Below are 23166 nucleotides of genomic sequence, written 5' to 3'. Positions count from 1 at the left end.
CTAAAATAAGCTGGAGAAGGAAATGTCAATTCCAGCATCTATGCCAAGAAAACCCCAAATGAGGTCAGGAAAAATTCAAAATGACTGAATAACGGTGCACTTAAAATTTTCTCATTCTATTTTTTTTGAAAATTTGGACATTTCTATTTCTTTTGTTGTCTTCTCTCCTGTTATTCATTTCACTATCTTGCAAATATCACAGTCAATGGCTCAGCAATCTTTTCTGTCAGTTCTTTCAATACTAAGGGAGAAAGTGGCAGGTGGTGGTGTAGTGAAATGTTGTTCCTCCTTCACTCTGGAAGGAAGAGGACCAATGACATGAGGAGGGTGATGTCTTGAACTCCAAGTAAATTGACTTTAAGTGAGGCAGAGCTGTGCAAAGTCATCAGCCTCATTCTCTCCTCCAGATTCACATGGCAAGAGGTAGGTCAGGACAGCTGGCTCCCGATGCAGTGGGAGACCTTGGACTTTTTAAGCTAAGGTCTTTCCCAGGTCTCAGTTTGTCTGAGGCAAGACCCATTCAGTAATTAAAAACGAGGTAAGAATTAAGGCAAAAGATTTGCCTCCTTTGCCTTCAAAATAGAATCAATCTGGGAGGGGAAGATACTCAGAGTTACTCTATGCAGTGGATAGAGTTCTGGTTGTGAAATAACGAAGATCTGAGTTCAAATCCAAGTTCAGGTACTTCCTAGCTGTGTGACCCTGGGCAAGTCACTTCACACTAGTTTCCACATGTATAAAATGCGCAATATAATAGCACCTGCTTCCCTGGGTTGTTGTGAGGACCCGATGAGATAGTTACTGTAAAGTACCTGGAATACTGTAAGCTCCAGGTAAATGTTGGCTCTTATTTTCATTTAGTCCATCTACCAAACGCCCTCACTATCTCCTGGTTTCCCTTGGGTTGTCTCCCCGACAGAGGAACCAGACATATGGAAACAAGGTGGGCACGTACTGGCTCTGCCTTCTCCCCTCTCCTCCCATGGACCCGACACAGGGCCTGGCCCTTCTCGGATCCCCCGCTTTTCCCCAACATCGCTTCCCCAAGACACAGCCTAAGTCTCAGCAGAGCCTTGCGTCCTCCCTGGTGTCCTCGCTGGCTGCTGGCGCCCTCTCGACCTCTCTTGTTGCTCCTGAGTCCTGGAAGCCCCCAGGGGCTGAGCAATCATTCCATTCTCCAGCCCTCAGCTCTTGGTTTCCTTTCTCGGAGCTGCAACTTCCCTTCGTGATTGCGTCACTTCCGCTAGGAAGATGGCGGCGTTCGGAGAGCATTTTATTAGAGTCACGGCCTTTTGGGACTGGTTGCCGGAGCGGGAGAGAGCGCAGGGTGGACTAGACTGGGAGGAGGCCCAGAGTCCCCTCCATGTCTGGGGTACCCCAGGCCTGGTGACTCCCCGTGGGCTCTGGGGCTACGAAGACCAGGCACGAGGTAAGGCAAGGAGCAGAGGGGGCGGAGCTGCAAAGGGCCGGGTGAGGCAGGGCCAGCAGCGGGGCAAGAGCACATTCCAGTCTGGGGTGGAGGGGTGAGGGTGGGGGTGGGGGTGGGGGGGTAGCGGTGGGGAGCTAGAAGCATGCGCAGAATGCGCCTCAGCTTTCAGACCACGATTCCCAGAAGGCCTTGCGCGCACGGGCATTTTTTTCCAGGCCCGGCGTCTTCCATGCTTGATGGTGGCAGATTCCGCTTCGCGGTCCCGAGCTCAAATGTGATGGGGTGAGGGGCACCAGAGAGCGGGGCCGGGGCCAGGTTCAGGCGTAGGCCGGCTGCGAGGGTGCGGCGGGGTCGAGGCCCCAGGCGCTGGTTGGGGAGCTCAGGGAGAAGGGGAGGGGCCTCCGCCCGAGGAAGATGGAAGCCCCTGAGGGCTTCTAGGGGTTTGGGGGCGGCCGATTGGCGGAACTGTAAGAGGAGCAGGAGTAGGTGGGGTCTGGGAACAGGTTCTAATACTCCTGGGATCAAAGCCGCATCCTGTGAGTCAGGTCCTGTCCCTCCAGGCTTCTGTCTTTTTCCTGGGTCCGTGGGCAGGTGCTCCCGGTGTGTGGCCATTTGCTCCTTAGTACGGCCTTCCCCGTGGCCTCGTCTCCTACTCCCGGCATCCTCTGGGGTACCCCCTTCAGGAAACCTTCCCTGATGTTGCTGGGGATCCGTACCCCTCCCATCCCTCTGTTTCTGCCCAGACTTCCTCAGGGCCTCATCTCCTGTTCCTCAGGACGCCCCCTGGGTGCCCCCTACTCTGACATGTCTTCCTCGATGCTGCTGCTGGTCGATCAGGACTCTCTCTCTGTAAAGATAGTCTCCAAAGATCCCCCCCTTCCTGGTCTCCCCCTATGTGGAGAGGTGGGAATTTCTAGCCCCTGAGCAAGGGACACAGAGAGCATGCCCTGCATGTCTCCTAATTGTCATTTCCTCCCCAGAACTTTTGCCTCTCCTGGCCTCTCCTCATCCCCAGAAGGCAGTTTCACTGTGAGAAAGGGGATGGTTTCTTTGCTCCTGACAGCCAGAACTGGAAGAGTGAGCGCCAGTTGCTTCTTTCCTGATATTCCGTGGGGGTTTGAAGACCATGGGATGTGTTTCTTTCTCCTGTAACCCTAGAAACTGAGGATCAGAGCATCATACATTTAGAGCTAAAAGATAACACAGAAGTCATCTATTTGTCCTCCCTTACCAAGAAATTCCCTTACATTTACTTTGATTTTTAAAAACATTTTAATGTTTTGAATTCCAAATTCTTTCCCTCCATCCAGCCCCTCCACCATCTGTTGAGAATGCAAGCAAGAGGATACACATTTTGCATGTGAAATCAGGCAAAACATTTCCATATTAGTCATGCTGCAAAGAAAAAAGAAGGTAAGAAAAATAAAATGAAAAAAAATATGCTTTAATCCATAGCAGAGTTCATCAGTTCTTTTCATTTTTCATCATGAGCCCTTTAGAATTTTCGTGGATCATCGTATAGATCAGAGTAGATTTTCTCTCAGGGCTGACTGTTGTTACAGTATTGCTATTCCTATAAAGAATGTTCTGATTCTGCTCAGCTATTTTGCCTTAGTTCATACAAGTTTTTCCAGGTTTTTCTGATCCCCACCTACATTTTAGCTAATCTGAGAGTTATGAAGTGGTATTGATGGGGTGCTTGTGCTTGGACCCTAATTCTTTTTTTTTTTTTTTAATTTAAATTTATTTATTTAACATATTTGGTTTTCAGCATTGATTTTCACAACAGTTTGAATTACAAATTTTCTCCCCATTTCTACCCTCCCCCCCACTCCAAGATGGCATATATTCTGGTTGCCTTGTTCCCCAGTCAGCCCTCCCCTCTATCACCCCCCTCCCCTCTCATCCCCTTTTCCCTTCCTTTCTTGTAGGGCAAGATAAATTTCTACGCCCCACTGCCTGTGTATCTTATTTTTTAGTTGCATGCAAAAACATTTTTTGTTTTTGAACATCTGATTTTAAAACTTTGAGTTCCAAATTCTCTCCCCTCTTCCCTTCCCACCCACCCTCCCTAAGAAGTCGAGCACTTCAACCTAGGCCATGGATGTATCATTATGTATAACCCTTCCACAATACTCATGTTGTGAAAGGCTAACTACATTTTGCTCCTTCCCAACCCATCCCGCTTTATTGAATTTTCTCCCTTGACCCTGTCCCCTTTCCAAAGTGTTTGTTTTGATTACCTCCACCCCATCTGCCCTCCCCTCCATCATCCCCCCCTTTTATTTTTTTTTATCTTCCTCCCTCTTCTTTCCTGTGGGGTAAGATACCCAACTGAGTATGTATGGTATTCCCTCCTCAGGCCAAATCTGATGAGAGCAAGGTTCACTCATTCCCCCCTCACCTGCCCTCTCCCCTCCTCCCACAGAACTGCTTCCTCTTGCCACCCTTATGCGAGATAATCCACCCCATTCTATCTCTCCCTATCTCCCTCTCTCAGTATGTTGCTCTCTCATCCCTTAATTTCATTTTATTTCTTTTAGATATCTTCCCTTCACCTTCAACTCACCCTGTGTCTGCTCTCTCCCTTTTACATATATATATATATATATATACACACACACATATGTATGTATACAAGTATACATATACACATATAAAAACACACACATATATATAATACATACACACACATGCATACATATACACATAGATACATACACACATACACATTCACCCATATATGTACATAAACATATATATACATGCATATTCCCTTCAACTACCCTAATACTGAGGTCGCATGAATCATATACATCATCTTTCCATGTAGGAATGTAAACAAAACAGTTCAACTTTAGTAAGTCCCTTGCAATTTCCGTTTCTTGATTACCTTTTCATGCTTCTTTTGATTCTTGTGTTTGAAAGTCAAATTTTCTATTCAGTTCTGGTCTTTTCACTGAGAAAGCTTGAAAGTCCTCTATTTTATTGAAAATCCATATTTTGCCTTGGAACATGATACTCAGTTTTGCTGGGTAGGTGATTCTAGGTTTTAATCCTAGCTCCATTGACCTCCGGAATATCGCATTCCAAGCCCTTCGATCTCTTAATGTAGAAGCTGCCAGATCTTGGGTTATTCTGATTGGGTTTCCACAATACTCAAATTGTTTCTTTCTGGCTGCTTGAAGTATTTTCTCCTTGACCTGGGAGCTCTGGAATTTGGCGACAATATTCCTAGGAGATTTCTTTTTGGGATCTATTTGAGGAGGTGATCGATGGATTCTTTCAATTTCTATTTTGCCCTGTGGCTCTAGAATATCAGGGAAGTTCTCCTTGATAATTTCTTGAAAGATGGTATCTAGGCTGTTTTTTTGATCATGGCTTTCAGGTAGTCCAATAATTTTTAAATTATCTCTCCTGGATCTATTTTCCAGGTCAGTGGTTTTTCCAAGGAGATATTTCACATTGTCTTCCATTTTTTCATTCCTTTTTTTCTGTTTTATAATATCCTGATTTCTCATAAAGTCACTAGCTTCCACTTGCTCCAATCTAATTTTTAAAGTAGTATTTTCTTCAGTGGTGTTTTGGACCTCCTTTTCCATTTGGTTCATTCTGCCTTTCAAGGCATTCTTCTCCTCATTGGCTTTTTGGAGCTCTTTTGCCGTTTGAGTTAGTCTTTTTTTTAAGATGTTGTTTTCTTCAGTGTATTTTTCAGTATTTTTTTGGGTCTCCTTTAGCAAGTCATTGACTTGTTTTTCATGGTTTTCTCGCATCCTTCTCATTTCTCTTCCCAATTTTTCCTCTACTTCTCTAACTTGCTTTTCCAACTCCTTTTTGAGCTCTTCCATGGCCTGGGACCAGTTCATGTTTTTCTTGGAGGTTTCTGTTGTAGGCTCTTTGACTTTATTAATTTCTTCTGTCTGTATGTTTTGGTCTTCTTTGTCAGCAAAGAAAGAATGCAAAGTCTGAGACTGAATCTGGGTGCGTTTTCGCTGCCTGGCCGTATTCCCAGCCAACTAACTTGACCCTTGAGTTTTTCAGTGGGGTATGACTGCTTGTAGATTACAGAGTTCTATGTTCCACGTTTGGGGGGGAGGTGCCAGCTCTGCCACACCAGCACTGCTCCTTCCCCAAGAACCCCCAACCTGAACTGGGCTTATGGGCTTAGATCTTCGGCAGGCTGTGCACCCCTGCTGTGATCCGCCACTTAATTCCTCCCACCAGGTGGGCCTGGAGCCGGAAGTAACAACAGCTGTAGCTGCCCCACCTCCGCTGCCCCTGGGGCTGGAAGCCATGCGAACTCCTTCCACTCCTGCAGCTTTTCCCACTAACCTTCTCCGCAGTCTTTGGTGTTTGTGGGTTGAGAAGTCTCGTAACTGCTGCAGCTCACTGAATCAGGGCGCTAGGGCCCCCTCCACCCTGCTTCTGGTCTGGATGGTCCACGCTGCTGAGGCTGGGCTCTGCTCCACTCCGTTCCCAGCTCCCAGCTCCCAGCTCCGTGTGGAATAGTCCTCACCCAGAGACCATCCAGGCTGTCCTGGGCTGGAGCCCTGCTTCCCTCTGCTGTTTTGTGGGTTCTGACATTCTAGAATTGGTTCAGAGCCATTTTTTATAAGTTTTTGGAGGGTCTCGGTACGGAGCTTACACTATTCCCAGCTTACCAGCCGCCATCTTGGCTCCGCCCCCCTTGGACCCTAATTCTAACAGCCTCGGCTGGTTGCGTGTGCCAGAACTCCAATTCCAAAACACATCTAGTTCTCAAAACATGTTCTCTCCCAGACTCGCTCTCTCTAGCTGAAGGGCAACATGCCCCAACTAACTTATCTCTGCTTCTTCCTTCGTAAGCAGCTATGCACAACTAGAGATTGATTTGCGCATACTGATAACTGACTGTACGCTGAGTCATGACCGTATTTACTATTCTCTGACCTTTCTAACATGTATCCCAGGCATAGTATTTTGTCTAACAAAACACTAGATGAGAAACTGTTCCCTTTTAGCCCGGGCTAACAGTGACCTTAGTGACATATCACAGTAAAGACTATACCCCTAGTAACCCCTCTGTGGGTTGTTTCCTAGAGAACTCTGGGTAATACACCTGCACAGTAGATCCTAAATGTGCATGTTCCTTTAAGAACTGAAAACTCCTTAACCACTCCCAAATTCTACCCCCAAACACCAAACTGGCATTTTTCCCCCTTTAATCTTTTATAAAAGCTCCCCCTGCACCCCTCTATGGTTGCAGGTTCTCTAAGAACTCTTGCCCGCTGAAAAGCACAGTGAATCTTTGCCTCCTTGACTTAAAAAATGCTTGGGTCCACAAATTCATTCCAGGTGGCCTGGCCCTGGGAATTTTGGTTTGGGATTCCCTGCATCCCTGGGTTTCTTCTGCCCCTCTGTAGTATCTCTCGGTTGTAATTCACATTTCTTTATTAGTGATTTAGAACATTTTTTTCATTGATGGTTTTGATTTCTTCTTTTGAAAAGTGCTTGTTAATATCCTTTGACCTTTTTTTTTTTCAATTGCAGAATGGCTTTTATAAGTTTGGCTCAGTTTCCTATATATTTGCAAAATAAGGCCTTTATTTTAGAGAATATTGTTGTAAAAATTTTTTCCTTTTTCTTCTTGCCTTTATATTTTGGCTGGATTGGTTTTGTTTTTGCAAAGATTTAAATTTCATATAATCAGAATTAGGCACATTACCTCCTATAATCATATGTGTCTCTTGTTCAGTCATAAGTTCTTCCCTTATCCATAAATATGACAGGTAAATTCTTCCTACTTTGCTCATGATATCATGCTTTGTATTTAAACCGTGTACCCATTTTGACCTTATCTTGGTGTATACCCTGTGAGATGCTGGTCTGTACCTAGTTTTTGCCAGATTGCTTTTGTAGTTTTCCCACCAGTTTTTATCAAGTAGTGATTTCTTGCCCCCAAAGCTTGCATCCTTGGATTTTTGAACCACTACATTGTTATGGTCATTTACCTCTGTATTTTGTGGACCCAACCTGCTTCACTGATTAACCACTATATTTCTTTGTTCTGACAATTACTGCCATTGAACATTTTTTGAAATCTTTTACTGCTAGATTGCCTTTCTGCATTTTTAAAAAATTGATTCCCTTAATATTGTTGACCTTTTCTTCTTCCTGATAAATTTTATTATTTTTCCTTGGTGTATGGAAAAAATTCTTTGGCAGTTTGATTGGTGTGGCACTGAATAAGTAAATTAATTTCGAATTTTCTACTTGCTCATGAACAATCAATATTTCTCCAGTTGTTTAGATCAATCTTTATTTGTGTAAAAATTGTTTTGTAATTATGTTCATCTAGTTCCTGGGTGTTTCTACATAGAGAGACTGTTAAGTATTTTATGCTGTCTGCAGTTAATTTTAAATGAAATCTCTTGTTCTATCTCTTAATGCTGGGCTTTGTTGGTAATATATAGAAATGCTGATAATTTGTGCAGATTTATGTTATTTTCTGCAATTTTGCTAAAGTTCTTCATTGTTTCAGTTTGTTTTTTAAGTTGATTCATTAGAGTTCTCTTAAGTATACCATCATTTTATTTGCAAAGTATGATGATTTTTTTCCTTGTTACTTATTCCTTCAATTTATTTCTTTTTTTTATTACTATAGCTAGCATTTCTAGTATAATATTGAATAAAAGTGTTGATAATGGCCATCCTTGCTTCACCTCTGATCTTTTTGGGGAGGCTTCTAATTTATCTCCATTACAGATAATGCTTGCTCTTGGTTTTTGATAGATACTACTTTTACAACTCCATTTATTCCTCTGCTATATTATATTTTTTAGTAGGAATGGGTGTTGTATTTTTTCAAAAGCTTTTCTGCATCTGTTGATATGAACATGTAATTATTTTTGTTTTTGTTACTGACATGGTCATTTATGCTTGTTGTTTTCCTAATATTGAACCAGCTCTGCACTCCTGGTATAAATACAGACTGGCATAATGTATGGATTTTGTGATACATTTGTTGGAATCTCCTGCTAATATATTCTTCAGTATTTTACCTTGACATTCATTAGGGAAATTGGTTTTGATGCTTTCTTGTGTTTTATTCTCTCCCTGGTTTTATTACCAAAAAACATATTTGTGTCAAAGAATGTCATGCTCCCTCCTACTTTCTGAGGTGAGAGTTCAGGCTATAGCCTAGAAAACTAAGGAAATTAAATTCTCTAAACTAAGGCTTACATAGTGAAATCTAACTCTAATCTATAATTTCTAATTGTGTTGAATTACTACAATTTAGTAATTAATAATCCAAATTTACATGCCCCCTTAGATTCTGTAGAGCCATGTTTCCATTGAATCACCATCTATAAATCAGATTAATATGATCAGATATGATCAGCATCCCTTGGAATTAAATTACTAATGGGGCAATGGAAAGCAATAATTACAGGATTCAACATTTTATATAAGGCCAGCCATGAGAGGTTTGATTATTACTGTTGCTGGTTGATTGTTACAAATGGCTCAGCAAAAGTTGATAGGTAAGTCTCTCATGCCTTCTCCATCGGCTTATTGTGGTGGCTAGATAAGAATAGGCTTCCATGACTTAGGAATCCCTTGGCATTGCAGTCTTGCTACCTGTGGCCCTCACACTGACAAAATCCATTGAGGGCAGTCCCCTTAGGTAAGTTAGCCTTACAAAAAAATGGCACATGGGAAAGGTAAAATTTATGTTTCTTCCAAGTAATACGATGAACAAGTGCCTTTGTACCTTAGTAGCCCACTCCCAATGTCCATTAATTCTCCAGTTGAGTTTCAGATGTCTTGAGTATTTATGTGGTCCTTGGAAACAAATTCTCATGGTCACATTCTGGAGTAGCTCTCACTTGATGGCCACTCTGAAGTTGGGCCTTTTAGGAACCTCAGAAGTTCTTAGATGTTCCTGATATACCCTTTTACAAAACAGATCTTAGTAGAGTTTAGTAACTACTTGAGATGGCAAACTATATAACATCAAATTAGGAACCTATACCTCAACCTTCAGAGAATTTTAGTGACATGTTTTTATAGACATGTTTGGTCTCTGGCTGTTTTACATCAAAACCTTATATCTTATGTGGACAGTGCTGTCAATCATAAAAGAAATGCATGAGGGACTAACCTGTAAAATAAGACCATCATATGTTTTAATCTTTATTTCAGAACTAAAACCCATAAAAGGAAAAAAAATTAGGCCTTTAAAACCAGAAAATAGGCTAATGTATGTTCCATCAATGTCATTTCAATATGAGAGTCAGTGGTGTGCACACAAATCTTGTTGCTCCTGAAAATTGTGTGCTACATTTAATTTTTAAAAATTATACATTCATCTTCGCTCTTTTTATCTGTCTTTATCTAAATTTGTTTCTAATTCATTCCCTCCCCCTTAGGATATGATTGTATTAGCATAATGAAAGCATGTTGTAGTATTGATTTCCTTAGGAGGATATTATGATCATATTAGCATTATAATATAATACGATTATATTAACATTATGATCCTCCTTAGGAAGATATCATGATAATATTAACATAATGAAAAGATGTTGTAGTATTGATCTCCTAAATTAAATACCTTATCAATTATAAGTTGGATGACTCATCATATAGTGTGTTAAGAAGACCTCAGAAGGCAAGGGAAGTGATTCTCCATTGTTAACAAGGTTAAGCTTTCAATGGTCTCTGTTATTTGTAAATCAAATATTTTAAAATGATTCCTAACTACAGTAGTACTATACTAGCATATATTATCTGATCAAAATTTACTAATAAGTTTTATCTCCTTTGTTTATTACAATGAAAAAATGAGGCATCATTATACATTCACTCTTATCAATGGAATTTGCTATTTGAGAAAAAAGGAAAAGACACAGCAGCATCAGTGGTCTTCCTCAATTCTGTTTGATTTCAGGTATGAATCATAGTCAGTAGCCAGTCACACAGAAAGAATCACCATGAGCCACAGAATTTAGGCTCAGATATACCTAAGTGGGGAAAATGTCTTTGTTTACCAACATGGGGAAACTAAATCAAAAGAATCCTACTTTCACCTTTGATAGGTTGGTTCCTCAACATTCCGAGAGGCAGTCTTCAGACTGCAGGAACACATGGCTTGTCCCTTGATTGATAGACTAGTGGACTTAGAGAAGTAAGACACAAATTGTTGTTTTTTAGTCCTTTTTAGTTTTATTGGACTGTTTGTGACCTCATTCGGGATTTTGAGGTCAAAGATACTAGAGTAGTTTACCACTTCCTTCTCCAGCTCATTTTACAGATGAGGAAACTGGGGTAAACAGGGTTAAGTGACTTGCCCAGAGTCACATAGCTAGGAAGTTTCTGAGGCCAGATTTGTACTCAGGAAGATGAGTCTTCCTGATTCCAGACCTAGTACTCTATCCATTGCATCACCTAACTGCCTTTCAGACACAGATACCTGAAATTGATACTTAGAATAGCAACAGATAAAAGTCCCAAGAGAGTTTTCCTCAAACAGCAAAATTTCACTAATTGCAGCTTAGTGCTAGGTTATTGTTGTTTTTCTCATGTCTTACTAAGTATCAAGATATTCGATTGAACTTTCATGTCAGAATACTTATATTCTGGATGTCTACTCACGTACAGTTAATACCAGTTTATACATTCAGTGGTTTAAAAATGTCCCTTCATACTAATCATTAACAGATAGGCTCTCTTGATTTTCTAATGATCTTGTATGAACCTCGCTATTTAAAGTTAACTCTTAGGGGCAGCAAGGTGGCTCAGTGGGTAGAGCACTGGCCCTGGAGTCAGGAAGACCTGAGTTCAAATTCACCCTTAGACACTTACTAGGTATGTGACCCTAGGCAAGTCAATTAACCCAGTTGTCTCAACAAGAAAAAAAGAAGAAAGTTAAACTCAATTTTTTTTCACTTTGTCTGGGAGAGGTCCTAGTTTCTCAAACTGTAGCATTACAGACTTTCGCCACATTCTGTGAGAAGGGCTGGCAAGATCTCATGACCCAGCCTGAGTAGGAAGTCCCATAGAACCTCACATACGAGTCTCTTAAGAGGATTTTGTTAGATTTTTCTCTCAACAGTGATTTATTATTATTCTCTAATTTAAAATAAAACATAACTTATTAAATGTTTAACAGTTTTCAAACACTTTGGTCACATTCTTTTAAGAGTTCAATTTATAACAGCAGAGCCAAATCAATTCCTTTTAATCTCCTAACTTAGCTCTGCCAGTGTACCTTAAGAGGGCTGTTAAAGGTCACATCTCTCCTTACTGCAAGGCTTTCTGATTGTAGTCCTGTCAGGAAAAGCTACTTACTAAATATTTAACAAAAACTTCTGGCATAACTATTTAAACCAAACCAAAGAAACAGCATTTTCTTTATCAATCATTTAGTTAATTCATGTTTGTCAAGCTTCTGTTTAACCCTTCCCAATTTTATTAAATTTCTTTTGTAGTCTTCTGTGGATTGGGGTAGGGAGCCTTGCAGTACTTGTCAAAGAGTCATTTCCCTAAATCATTTTTTTTATTTCAGTGGGGTCAAAACCCTTCCTCAAAACCCCAAAGCCCTTTACTTTGAAACTCTCCGTTCATACTGTGCTAGTCCTAAGAGATTCCAGCTTTGCTCTAACTCTACCTTCTTCCTTCTTTTAAACTTCCTTCTTTTCTTTTCATATCCCTCCAGTGGACTTTGATCAGAGCCCTTCAGAAGTACCCTTTTCATATTCTATTCTGACCCTTCTCTTTCTTCTACTTGCTTAATCCTCTAGTCTTTATTTCTCAATACTCTCCAAGACTGTCTACAGACTAAATCTTCATTTTAGTGAATTTTCCTTTATATTTTAGCACACTTTAATTAGACAAAATTCATTAATTGTAGTACTGCTACATTTTGCAGTTCTTAAAGGCTTATAAATTTTTAGTTCATTCCAATTTCTTTGAGGCCTTTTGGGCAATTGAAATTGCTTAGAGTCACATAATTTTTATAAGTGATAGTCAAATAAACTCCCTCAGCACAACTTCAGAATTTAAGGTTCCCCCTACTTCCTCACTGTAGTGTCACAGGTTTCAGTGAGTAGGATGACTTTGGAGAAGTTGTCTAGGCCCCTCTCAAAGTTAACCTCTTCTATGCTAGAGAAGCATTTATCCATCCATATCACAGAGGAATTTACTTGGTAATGACTAAGTGGATCAGCCAGAGACCAGTGATGGTTTCTCAATTTATAGTCTGTTGTATAAAAGCAACTTTCATTTTGGTGCTTGTACTTAAATATGTAAAGAAACTCGTAAGCACCTTTTCTTTGACTGTGAATGAGCGTACTTACTAATTGCTTCTTCCTTTCACAAAGTTTGTTATATTTTTCAATACTATAGGCTATGAAGTTATATCTGATTAAGTGGTTAAGAGTTTAACTTTTGTCTTTCATCGAAGAAGAGTTCATTTTCTATTGACTTTGAATTGACAGAAATCTTTATCACATTAACTTAATTTTTGGATTAAATTAAATCAACTACTAGCTCTATAATCACTAATGTTAACAGTTTAAAATCTCAATTTTCACAAGGGCCATTAACTGTCAAGATTTCAAATTTCATGGCTCTCTATTATCACTTAGCTTATGCTTTAATTTTTTTCAAATATTTATTTATTTTTAGTTTTCAACATTCATAATCCATAAGATTTTGAGTTCCAAATTTTCTCCCCTTCACCTACCCCAAGACAGTGTGCAATCTCATCTAGTCTCTACATATACATTCATATTAAACATTTCACATAAGTCATGTTGTAAAGAAGAATTAGAACCAGTGGGAGGAACATTGAGAAAGAAGAAACAAAAAACAAGAGCAAATAGTATGCTTCGATCTGCATTCAGATTCCATAGTTCTTTTTCTGGATATGAATAGTATTTTCCATCCTGAGACTTTTGGAGTTGTCTTAGATTCTTCCATTGCTAAGAAGAGGTAAGTCTATCCAAGTTAATCATCACATAGCATATTCCTTTTCTTTCCCTTTATAGTGATAAAGTTATTAAGAATTACAAATATCATCTTACCTTGTAGGAATATGAACAATTTAACCTTATTGAATCTCAAGTTTCTTATTATTTACCTTTTAATGTTTCTTTTTATGTTCTCTCACATTTAAAAGTCAGATTTTTTTCATTCAGCTGTAATCTTTTCATTAGGAAATCTTGAAAAGCTTGAAAATCCTCTATTTCATTAAATGTCCGTTTTTTCCCCTGAAGGATTTTACTCACTTTTACTGTGTAGATGACTGTTGGTTGTAATACTAACTGCTTTGCTTTCTGGAATATCATGTTCAAAGCCCTCTGTTTCTTTCATATAGAAGCTACTAAATCCTGTGTAATCCTAACAGTTGTTCTGTAATACTTGACTTCTTTCTATCTGGCTGCTTGCAGTATTTTCTCCTTGACCTGGGAACTCTGGAATTTGGCTATGATATTCCTGGGAGTTTTCCTTTTGGGATCTCTTTCAGGTTGTGATCAATGAATTCTTTCAATTTCTATTTTGCCCTCTGGTCCTAGAATATAAGGGTGGTTTTCCTTAATAATTTCTTGAAAGATGATGTCTAGGCTCTTTCGTTGATGGTGGCTTTCAGGTGGTCCAGTAATTCTTAAGTTATCCCTCTTGGATCTATTTTCCAGGTCAGTTATTTTTCCAATGAGAAATTTTACACTTTCTTTTTCTTCTTTTGATATTGTTATATTGTTTCTTGAAGTCTCATGGAATCAATAATTTCCACTTGCCCAATTCTGATTTTTAAGTAATCATTTTCTTCACTGAGCTTTTGTACCTCCTTTTCCATTATACCAATCCCATTTTTTAAGGAGTTGTTTTCTTCTGTGAATTTTTGTATATTTTTTTTCCCACTTTTCCACTTTACCTAGTTGTCTCTTTTTTTCATAATTCTCTTGCATTGCTCTCATTTATTTTCCTTACTTTTTTTATTTCTCTTTCTTTTTTAAAACCCTTTGTAAGCTCTTCCAGAAGTTCTTTTGGGCTTTAGACCTATTTACAGTTTTCTTTCAGGCTTCATGTAGTGCCATTCTGACACTGTTGTCCTCTGCTAAATTTGTGCCTTGATCTTCCCTGTCACCATAATAATTTTCTATAATCAAGTTCCTTTTTTTAACTTGTTTTTTGGTTTATTTTTCTATTTTATAATTTGCGCTTTTATATCATAGTTGGGCTCTAATCCTGCACTGTCCAAGCATCAGGCACAGTGCCTTGTTGGTGCCTTTAAGTGGGCCTCACAGCCTGCCCTCCCACCCCATTGAGACAGACCTTTCCTGCTGTGCTGGTAAACTGCTTCCCTACTCCTAAATTGGTTCTGAGGCTTTTTTAATATTGTTTTTAGGGGAATTCAGGAAGACTTTAGGCAGTTCCTTCACTCTGCCATCTTGGCGCTAGAATTCCCTTAATAGTAGTTTTGGGGGGCAGAGCCAAGATGGCAGCTGGAAAGCAGGGACTTGCTTAAGCTCCACCCCAGGTCCCTCCAAATACCCGTAAAAAATGGCTCTGAACAAATTATAGAGCTGCAGAACGCAAGAAATAGCAGAGGGAAGCAGGGCTCCAGCCCAGGACAGCCTGGATGGTCTCTGGGAAGGGTCTATCACATGCAGCTAGGACCGGAGTGGAGCAGAGCCCAGCGTGGGCTGCGCCAGGACCAACCAGACTGGGAGCTGAGCGGAACAGGCATAGCACCCTGAATCAGTGAGCTGTGGCAGTTACCAGACTTCTCAACCCACAAACTCCAAAGACAACAGAGAAGGTTAGTGGGAAAAGCTTCTAGGACAGAGTGAAAGGAGTTCGTGTTTGGTCACTGCCCTGGAGGCAGAGGAGGTGGTACAGCTCTGAGGCTGCTTCCAGAGCTACAGCTGCAGTTACCTAGCCCCAGGCCCACCTGGTGAGAGGAATCAAGTGGCAGATTACAGTGGGAATCCAAAGCCTGCTTTGCCCTGCCTGGATCTGGGCTACAATCTGGGTAATCTGGGTTGTTGATTCTTGGAGGAGAAAGAGCTCTGGTGTGGCAGAGCTTGCTGTGTAGAAGTAGCTCTGAAAATAGCAGCACTTGACCCCTAAAGCTAGGGACAAAGTACTCTCTACTCTATAAGCAGTCATACACTGACAAAAACCTCATCAAGTAGTTGGTTGGGAACATGGCCAGGGAGCGAAAAAGAACTCAGACTCAGATTCAGACTCAGACTTTGGAATCCTTTTTTGGTGACAAGAACAAAACATACAGCCAGAAGAAGTCCACACAGTCAAAGAGCCTATATCAAAAGCCTCCAAGAAAAATATGAATTCATCTCAGGTCATAGAGAAGCTCAAAAAGGATTTGGAAAAACAAGTAAGAGAAATAGAGAAAAAATTGGGAAGAGAAATCAGAGTGATGCAAGAAAATTGTGAAAAACAAGTCAATGACTTGCTAAAGGAGACCCAAAAAAATATTGAAGAAAATAATACCTTAAAAAATAGACTACCTCAAATGGCAAAAGAGCTCCAAAAAGCCAATGAGGAGAAAAATGCCTTGAAAGGCAGACTTAGACAAATGGAAAAGGAGGTGAAGAAAATACTTAAAATACCTTAAAAAAATACCTTAAAATACCTTAAAAAAAAAACTTAATAATACCTTAAAAATTAGATTGGAGTAAGTGGAAGCTAGTGACTTTATGAGAAATCAAGATATTATAAAACAGAACCAAAGGAATGAAAAAGTGGAAGATAATGTGAAATGTCTCATTGGAAAAACCACTGACCTGGAGAATATATCCAGGAGAGAGAATTTAAAAATTATTGGACTACCTGAAAGCCATGATCAAAAAAAAAAAAAAAAGTCTAGACATCATCTTTCAAGAAATTATCAAGGAGAACTTTCCTGATAGTCTAGAGCCAGAGGGTAAAATGGAAATTGAAAGAATCCACAGATCGCCTCCTCAAAAAGATCCCAAAAAGAAAACTCCTAGGAATATTGTTGCCAAATTCCAGAGCTCCCAGATCAAGGAGAAAATACTTCAAGCAGCCAGAAAGAAACAATTTGAGTATTGTGGAAACACAGTCAGAATAACACAAGATCTAGCAGCTTCCACATTAAGGGGATCAAAGGGCTTGGAATATGATATTCGGGAGGGGGGGTTTTGGTTAATGGAGCTAGGATTAAAACCAAGAATCACCTACCCAGCAAAACTGAGTATAATGCTCCAAGGCAAAATATGGACTCTCAATAAAATAGAAGACTTTCAAGCTTTCTCAGTGAAAAGACCAGAGCTGAATAGAAAATTTGACTTTCAAACACAAGCATCAACAGAAGCATGAAAAGGTAAACAAGAAAGAGAAATCATAACGGAGTTACAAAAGTTGAATTGTTTTGTTTACATTCCTACATGGAAAGATCATGTGTGTAGTTCATGAGACCTCAGTATTAGGGTAGCTGAAGGGAGGGTGTGTGTGTGTGTGTGTGTGTGTGTGTGTATACACACACACACACACACACATACACATATATAGACAGAGGGCACGGGGTGAGTTGAACATGAAGGGATGATATCTAAAAGAAAATATTAAGGGATGAGAGAGGAATATATTGAGAAAGGGAGAGATAGAATGGGGTAAATTATCCCAAAAGTGGCAAGAAAAAGCAGTTCTGTTGGAAGGGAAGGGCGGGCAGGTGAGGGGGAATGAGGGAATCTTGCTTTCATAAGATTTGACTTGAGGGAATAACATACACACTCAATTGGGTATCTTACCCCACAGGAAAGAAGGAGGAAGGAGAAAAAAGCGGGGATGACAGAAGGGAGGCAGATAGAGGGAGGAGGTAATCAAAAGCAAACACTTTCGAAAAAGGGACAGGGTCAAGGGAGAAAATTGAATGAAGGGGGACAGGATAGAATGGAGGGAAATATAGTCTTTCACAACATGAGTATTGTGGAAGGGTTTTACGTAATGACACGTGTGGCCTATGTTCAATTGCCTTCTTGCTTTTTTTTTGTTTGTTTTTAGTATTTTTTTTTTGGTAGGGCAATTGGGGTTGGGTGACTTGCCCAGGGTCACACAGCTGGTGGATGTGTTGAGTGTCTGTGGCCAGATTTGGGCTCAGGTCCACCTAACTCTGGGGCCTCCTGACTCTAGGGCTGGTGCTCTGCTCACTGCACCACTTGGCTGCCCCTAATTGCTTGACTTCTTAGGGAGGGTGGGTGGGGAGGGAAGAGGGGAGAGAATGTGGAACTCAAAGTTTTAAAAGAAAATATTGAAAAAAAAAAGTTGTTTTTGCATGCAACTGGGAAATAAGATATATAGGTAGTGGGGCATAGAAATCTATCTTGCCCTACAAGAAAGTAAGGGAAGAAGAGAAGTAGGGGGGCGGGGTTGACAGAAGGGAGGGCTGACTGGGGAATGGGGCAATCAGAATATATGCCTCCTTGGAGTGGGGGGGAGGGTAGAAATGGGGAGAAATTTTGTAATTCAAAATCTTGTGGAAATCGTTGCTGAAAACTAAAAATATTAAATAATAATTTTTAAAAAGTAGTTTTTAATATTTTTGAAAGAAGGTGACTACTTTAGTGGTGAAGACCTTGTGCTGATTGCTCAAAGGTTCTGAGAATGTTTAGCCTGCAAGCAAAGACTTATGACCATATGATAACTATGTTTGACTATTTCATTTTCATTGTTTTATTTCAGCAAGTAGATAAGGCTTAGGCATACTACTACTTGAGTTCAGTAAGTAGAAATAGGAGCCACAGGTTGTAAAATTGATATCCTTAGAACCACTAAAAACTGTAAGCATTAATTAAGCACTGACTATGTGCCAGGTACTGTGTTGAGTGCTGAGGGCACAAAGTAAGGCAAAAATAGCCCATGCCATCAAGGAGGTTACAAAATGAGGAGAAAGGAATTTTTTAAATGCCTGCCCATGTACCAGGCTCTGTACTGTTTTTCACGTGAATGAATGAAACAATCCATATTGGCAAAGACTTTACATTCAAACTTCATAATAGTCAAAGTTATACCTGGGTAATCCATATATTTTTGGTGTTTCAGGAATCAGTGACATTCAAAGATGTGGCTGTGGAATTCTCTCTGGAGGAGTGGGCACATTTGAATCCATCTCAGAAAAAGTTGTACACAGATGTGATGCTGGAGAACTATAAGAACTTGGTCTCTTTGGGTAAGAACAGCTACTGCTTTGGAGTTTTAATATATGCTATAGAGATTTTCAAGATTTAAACAGTTATTCTTTGGCATACAAAAGGAAGATATTCCTAATCCTCTTGTAGCCAAAAAACAGTATTTGTGCTACCTGTTTCCATGGAGAAAAATCTTTGCATAGTATGATTGGAAACTGAGTTCTTGATTTGCTGTTGTCCTAGATACTGTGTTGTTTTAAATCCAGAATTTTCTCTTTAATCCCAGTGGAAGTATGATCATACACAAAATGTTCTCATATTTTAGCAGAGAGAGTGCCAAATGAACTATTTTTCCAAAACCCTACTGTGTAACCCATTCCCACACAATATAGACTATCCTTCAGTGGTCATTTGTACCATCCTTGAAGTCTTCCTAGCATGACTACTCCCATCCCCCCCCCCCCCAAAAAAAAGAGCTTAAGCTAGTTCGGGATTCTTTTATTAAATTTTGTGGATGTTTTACTTGATGTCAGTTCTCCTTCCTACTTCTCTAATCCTATTTCTCTCCTCAACCAGACTATTGGTTAAAAAAAGAAAAAAAATTTCAGACAAAATCAGTGAACATAGCCAGTGCCCTTGGTGATATAAGATACATTCTGCACCTTCATTCTCACACCTCTCTACTAAGAGTAGGGTGGAGTATTTAAATAAATTTGTTTTAGATAGAATTCTTAAATTACCATCCCTAGCATTTTTCCCTTTTCATTGGACAGGATTTGCAGTTTCCAAGCCTGATGTGATTTACCAAATGGAAAGAAATGAAACATCTTGGATGCCAGAGAGAGCTATCCCAAGAAGCAGCTGTCCAGGTGACTGCATAAAAACCAAGCAAATGAATTATTGTAAAGTACAGCTCTGTTGATCGTTTTAGGTCAGAGTTCTTAGAAAATGTTGAACAAGATGGTCTTATTATAGCTTCTTGGTCATGTTGAAAAGAGCTGAGTTGGTTTTTTTTTTTTTTTAAGAAATTACTTTTTTATGCATCTCTTTACTCACATGTACTGCCGCTTTCAAAAACGTTGCTCCCTGAATACAGTATAGGTATTTCTCTTCTGTTCTTTGAAGATTATTTTAACTTAGGCAGGCATTCTTCAGCCTTATTTCCATCAATTCATTCTCCCTTTTAAAATAAGCACATTATTTAAAATATTAACGTGGCCTTTCTTCTTAGTCTCCTGATATTTTCTTCTGTGTTTTTTATGATTATGTTTCTTTGCTACTGTTACTTTTTAAAGCATTTAATCATAAGCTAATTCTCCTTTCTTCAGTCTGTCATTTTATATATCATCCTGTTTTTCTTTATGCTTTGAAATTACGTTTATAAAGTCACAGTGATATATTCATATAACACGATTTGTTTAGCCATATCGCTATCACTGAACCTATAGGTTTTTAGTATTATTCTATTTCACAAACATCTGCTGTAAATATTTTTGAGAGAATTATTGGCTTTCAGTAAAATTTTGAGGCTGTAGGCCTAGAAGTTGAATCATTGATCAATGGATATGAACAGTTTTGTACCATTAGCTTAAATTGCTATGTTACTTTTCAGAGAAATGATAACAGCAGCTGAACAAGGACCTATTTCAGCATAACTGCCAAAATTTCTTATTTTAAGGTATCTGCCAACATGATGACTATTTGTTGATATATCCAGATTGTTTCATTTTGACTTTTTTCATTACCTGAGTTTGTATGTTTCAGATGTCATTAATAATTTCTCTAATGAGAACTACCTGTATGTCTTAATCATTTTCACTTTTTTGAATTGGATCTTACTCTTACAAATTTGAATCAGTCTCTTACAAAGTAGATATGTTAGACTTTTAGCAGAAATTTATGAAAACAGTTGTCTCGTATAACCCCTTTTCCTCATATTTCTTTATTCTGCTAACTTAATGTCTCTTCCTATCTCTCCTCACTCTGAATTGGTTGATTCTCCTTATTCTTTCTGTTTATTGTTTTCCCTTCCTCTTTTCACTTCAGATGGTAAGGATATATTTGCAGGCCGTTATAGGTATATAATTTGTGGATAGTCTTTCATTTCCTTATTCTATTCAAATGCACCTATTTACAGTAGAGTAAGGGCTTACTCATCCCTCCAGGTAATTTCATCCTAAGTAAATTCATTTATATGTATATTAACTATGAGTCATTATATTTTCACATAAGATAAAGTGTGATTCCTATTGAAAGACCACAGACACTAGCTCTCTCAGGTAGGAATGATAAAGAATAGCTCTAAAACCTTTGAGCAACTACAAACCTTGGGAAAGGGAAAAAAGGCAGAGTTAATCAACCCTTTATTCTTTCTTTCAGAGAGCAAAGAATTTACTAGAGAAAAACCTTATCAATGTAAGGAATGTGGAAAGGCCTTCCACTTCAACTCAGAACATAATAGGCATCAGAGAATTCATACTGGAGAGAAACCTTATAAGTGTGATGAATGTGGGAAAGCCTTCCGCCTTACTGTACAACTTTCTCTACATAAAAGAATTCATACTGGAGTGAAACTTTATGAATGTAATGAATGTGGGAAGATCTTAAGTAGCAATACATCACTTAAGGCACATAAGAAAATTCATACCGGAGAGATGCCCTATGAATGTAAGGAGTGTGGGAAGGCCTTCAGACAGAGGATACAGCTTACTCAGCATCAGACAGTTCATACTGGAGAGAAGCCTTATAAGTGTGATGAATGTGGGAAGATCTTAAGAAGTAATGCTTCACTTAAGGCACATAAGAAAATTCATACCGGAGAGATGCCCTATGAATGTAAGGAGTGTGGGAAGGCCTTCTACTTCAACTCAGAACGTAATCGGCACCAGAGAATTCATACTGGAGAGAAACCTTATAAATGTAATGAATGTGGGAAAACCTTCCGCCTTACCGTACAACTTACTCGACATAAAAGAATTCATACTGGAGAGAAACCTTATGAATGTAGTGAATGTGGGAAAGCCTTCCTTCGGAATTCAGATTTCATGCGACATCAGAGTATTCACACTGGACAGAAACCTTATGAATGTAATGAATGTTGGAAGACCTTCTGTCATGTTGCTGAACTTACTCAACATAAGAGAATTCATACTGGAGAAAAACCTTATGAATGTAAAGAATGTGGGAGGCTCTTCAGACTGAAGACACAGCTTACTCAGCATCAGAGAATTCATACTGGAGAGAAGCCTTATAAATGTGATGACTGTGGAAAGGCCTTCAGGCTGGGAAAACAATTTATTCAACATCAAAGAATACATACTGGAGAGAAGCCTTATGAATGTTATCATTGTGGGGAGGCCTTCAGACTTAGGCCACAGCTTACTCAGCATCAGAAAATTCATCATGGAGAAAAGCCTTTTGTGTGTAATGAATGTGGGAAAGGCTTCTTTGGGAATTCAGATTTCATGCGGCATCAGAGTGTTCATACTGGGGAGAAACCTTATGAATGTAATGAATGTGGGAAGGCCTTCAGACTGAAGACACAGCTTACTCAGCATCAGAGAATTCATACTGGAGAGAAGCCTTATAAATGTGATAAATGTGGGAAGGCCTTCAGAGTGAAGAAACAGTTTAGTCAGCATCAAAGAATACATACTGGAGAGAAGCCTTATAAATGTAACCATTGTGAGGAGGCCTTCAGACTGAAGCCACAGCTTACACAGCATCAGAGAATTCATCATGGAGAAAAACCATTTGTATGTAATAAATGTGGGAAAGGCTTCTTTTGGAATTCAGATTTTACGCGACATCAGAATATTCATACTGGAGAGAAACCTTATGAACGTAATGAATGTGGGAAGGCCTTCAGACTGAAGAAACAGCTTACTCAGCATCAGAGAATTCATACAGGAGAGAAGCCTTATAAATGTAATAAATGTGGAAAGGCCTTCAGACTGAAGAAACAATTTAGTCAACATCAAAGGATACATGCTAGAGAGAAACCTTATGAATGTAATTATTGTGGTGAGGCCTTCAGACTGAAGCAACAGCCTACTGAGCAACAGAGAATTCATCATGCAGAAAAACCGTTTGTGTGTAATGAATGTGGGAAAGACTTCTTTTGGAATTCACATTTTATGCGACATCAGAGTACTCATACTGGAGAGAAACCTTATGAATGAATGTGGGAAGGCCTTCACATGGAAGAAACAGCTTGTTCAGCATCAGAGAATTCATACCGGAGAGAAGTCTTATGACTGTGATGACTATGGAAAGGCCTTCAGGCTTGGGAAAAAATTTATTCCACATCAGAGAACACATATTAGAGAGAAGCCTTATATATGTGGGAAGGCTTTTAGGCTGAGGAGACAGCTTACTCAGCACTAGATAATTCATTCTAGAGAAAAATTTGAATAGAGTATGTCTTAAAACACCTGCATGAATTCAAAAGTTACTCTGCATCAGAGAGTAAAGTTTATATGAGAGAAAACTTAATGTAATAAATGTGGGAAGGCCTTCAAGAATAAGATCCAACTACAGATTCAGCCATTCTAGAGAGCAATTTAGAACTATGCCCAA

The 23166-nt window shown here is 39.4% G+C and overlaps 1 protein-coding gene across 1 annotated transcript; it reads left to right on the top strand.

Moving 5' to 3' along the window:
* Positions 1 to 1623: 1623 nt before the first annotated feature.
* On the top strand, positions 1624 to 23166 carry LOC118843849 (zinc finger protein 420-like). The gene is made up of 5 exons (XM_036751635.1): positions 1624 to 1711; positions 2740 to 2842; positions 18503 to 18629; positions 19362 to 19457; positions 20968 to 23166. Exons 2-5 carry the CDS (start codon positions 2822 to 2824, stop codon positions 22767 to 22769), a joined length of 2046 nt encoding a protein of 681 aa, XP_036607530.1. The 5' UTR covers positions 1624 to 1711; positions 2740 to 2821; the 3' UTR covers positions 22770 to 23166.

The sequence above is a fragment of the Trichosurus vulpecula genome, chromosome 3 (assembly GCF_011100635.1).
Source record: "Trichosurus vulpecula isolate mTriVul1 chromosome 3, mTriVul1.pri, whole genome shotgun sequence".
Lineage (NCBI taxonomy): Eukaryota > Metazoa > Chordata > Mammalia > Diprotodontia > Phalangeridae > Trichosurus > Trichosurus vulpecula.
Note: the sequence above shows the minus strand (reverse complement) of the source record. Positions and strands in the feature narration are given on the sequence as shown.